Genomic DNA, 2890 nt, shown 5'->3' with positions numbered 1-2890 from the left:
TGGGCGTTGCCTCAACGACCGCTTGAGGGAACATAAACAGTCTCTTCAAACCACCACTGGAAGCCACCTAGCCATCCACTGCAGAACCTGTGGATGTGATCCAGATTTTTGTGCAACAACTGTTCTAGCTTCCCATAAAGAAAAAACAACAAGAGAAATAGTGGAAGCCTTTTGGATAAGAAAGCTCGAATCCAAATGTGTGAGCCAGCCATCATTAACACTACAAGACAGCGAGTATGAGTTTATGGGGGCAGCTGCGCACAAATAGGTGTATGGTCAAGGCTTCGGAGTGCCGGCACTGGACATGCCTAGGACTTTGAGAGATTGATTTTCATTTTATTTTGTTTTCCTTTTCAGCTATAATTATTTTAGGTGTAATTTTATTTAATTTATTAGCTTTTTCACATCTTTCTCTTTTCCGATATATGTTCATGTGTGTAGTTTTCTTCCTTCTCCTTTTCATAGTAAATCGCCAGTTGCGAGTCAGCGCTTGCCTGTTCTGTCTTCCTTTTCTGTCCCTCTCCTTGTGCGCTGTTTAATTATGTATAGCAACCACCAACTAGCCCAAGTATCCACCATTTTGAACGGTATGTTTACTGAGACTATTGTCGGTATACGTCAAATTCGATAATAGTTCTAGGAATACTTGGAGAAAGGGCAGTGTTGCATTGCCGTTGCTAGAGAATGTGCTCAAGTCATCCGCCGCTTACTGATGTTGTCTGGAGATGTAGAGACTACTCCGGGTCCTGTTACCTCAAGCGAAATCCTAAGCGAATCGCAGAAGCTGTCTGCAGGTCAAACTAAACTCATCGAGGAGGTAAAGGGCCTAAAAAGTCAGCTGCAGATAACCGATAGGACCATATCGGACCTAGGCAGGCGGATGACTGACCTGGAGGGTCATTACCAAGGCCTTTCCACGCTACGTGCTGAGGTGGAGGCCACGGTGACCAGGGCCGTCCACGCGGCTCGTCAGGTCTCTTACCTTGAGGCCCGTGTGGACGACACTGAAAATCGATCCCGACGAAAGAATCTAATATTTTATGGTGTGCCCGATCCCTCACCTACAGAGACTTTTGCCCAGTCCGAACAAAGAATCATTCGCCTTTGCTCTGAACTTTTTGATGTAACATTAGACTCGAAAGAAATAGAACGTGCCCACCGCCTCGGGCGTCTTTCGGTCGAGCGTCCACGACCAATAATAGTGAACTTCTCCTTTTTCCAAACTAAAGAAGCCATCCTTTCGAATGGCCGTAAACTAAAAGGTACTAACTTCAGCATGGGCGAAGATATTTCCCGCTCAGTTCGCAACGCACGGAAACACCTCCTTGCCTTTGCTAGAAGCAAATCTGCTCCCTTTTCTTTGCGCTACAAAACACTGCTCATCGGCTCAAAACGTTACCTTTTCGATGAATCATGCCAATCAGTCAAAGAAATCTCATAGCAATCGCACCGTCAACAGAAAATTACAACACGCCCCCAACGTGCCCCTCGAACTAATCTTTCTTTTTCGGTGATCTTTACTAACATACGCAGCTTTCTTCCGAAGCGCGAACTCGTATCGGGCGTTGTATTATCTTCTGAATGCAGTGTACTTCTGCTCACTGAAACTTGGCTAACCAGTGATGTTACTGACTCCGAAGTTTTAGCGTACCTGCCAAATTTTCGTCTCTTTCGTAATGATCGCAAAGGTACTCGCGGGGGAGGTGTTCTCATTGCCGTAAACCACCAAGTACCATGCACTACTATTAACACTTCATCCGATCTGGAAATACTCTGGCTCATCTGTCATGCCGCTCCTGAAACAGTGCTGTTGGGTGTCTGTTACAGGCCGCCGCATAATAGTCTCGATTTTCCGGGGCAGCTTAACGATATGCTGTGCCACCTCAATGCAAAACACCCCAATGCCCACATACCTCTTTTTGGCGACTTTAATTACCCATATGTCGATTGGGCTAACCTGGCGCCTACAACAACGAGCAGCGCAGAAACGATAGAATTTATCGATGTTTGCCTCAATTTTAACCTGTCCCAAATATTAACTGAGCCAACACGTGTCACGCAAGAGACTGCAAGTCTCTTGGACCTAATATTAACCAACCGTCCTGACAGTATGTCGTCAATTACTTACCTACGGGAAATTAGTGACCATAAGGTCATTCACGCTGATTTTATGTTTTCGCCGACGTTGCCCCCTACTCAAAATAAAACAATTCGCCTCTACAACAAAGGAAATTATGAAGCGATAAATAACCACTTAACCAATTTTTTTACTGACTTTGAGGCTGCTCATCAAAGTCGATCCATCCATGAAAATTGGGTACTACTCAAGAACAAGTTTAACGAATTAATAAATACATTTATTCCTAAAATCAGTTTTCGTGTTAGCCGACAGAAGCCATGGTTCACTAAAACCCTTAAGAGGCTGGAAAATAAAAAAAAGCGTCTTTTTCGCTCTGCGAAGTCAAAACCAAACCCATGCGCGTGGGAAAGGTACTACGAGGCCGAAGCAACATATTTAAACGCGATCATTGAAGCCAAGCGCTCATTTTTCCTTATTGACTTACCAAACATATTAATCAATAACCCAAGAAAGTTCTGGCAGGTCATAAACCCTCAGCAGACTCCCGGTTAAACTCTTGCCGATGAATCGGGGAATGTGCTTAGCGATAGTGAGTGCGCTAACATGTTTAATATCGCGTTCTCATCAGTCTTTACTCAAGAGCCGGACGCACCACTCCCGCCCGTAATCGTAAGTATTGAATCGGAAATGCACCCCATCTCATTTTCCACTGCCGGTATTTCGTCTATTATGGAGAACATCAAGTTGTCATCATCAGCGGGCGTCGACAAAATCACCTCGAAATTTTTGAAGAATTGTAACCATGTATGT

The 2890-nt window shown here is 44.6% G+C and overlaps 1 protein-coding gene across 1 annotated transcript; it reads left to right on the top strand.

Annotated features, from left to right (window-relative positions):
* Window positions 1-688: 688 nt before the first annotated feature.
* Window positions 689-1510, top strand: LOC115312532 (the record flags this gene model as incomplete). The annotated part of the gene is made up of 1 exon (XM_029971329.4): window positions 689-1510. A coding segment is annotated over one exon (753 nt), but the record flags the coding sequence as incomplete, so codon positions are not given.
* Between the last annotated feature and the right edge of the window lie 1380 nt (window positions 1511-2890).

This window comes from Ixodes scapularis, unplaced genomic scaffold, assembly GCF_016920785.2.
Source record: "Ixodes scapularis isolate PalLabHiFi unplaced genomic scaffold, ASM1692078v2 PGA_scaffold0__279_contigs__length_252992795, whole genome shotgun sequence".
NCBI classification, from domain to species: Eukaryota; Metazoa; Arthropoda; class Arachnida; order Ixodida; family Ixodidae; genus Ixodes; species Ixodes scapularis.
Note: the sequence above shows the minus strand (reverse complement) of the source record. Positions and strands in the feature narration are given on the sequence as shown.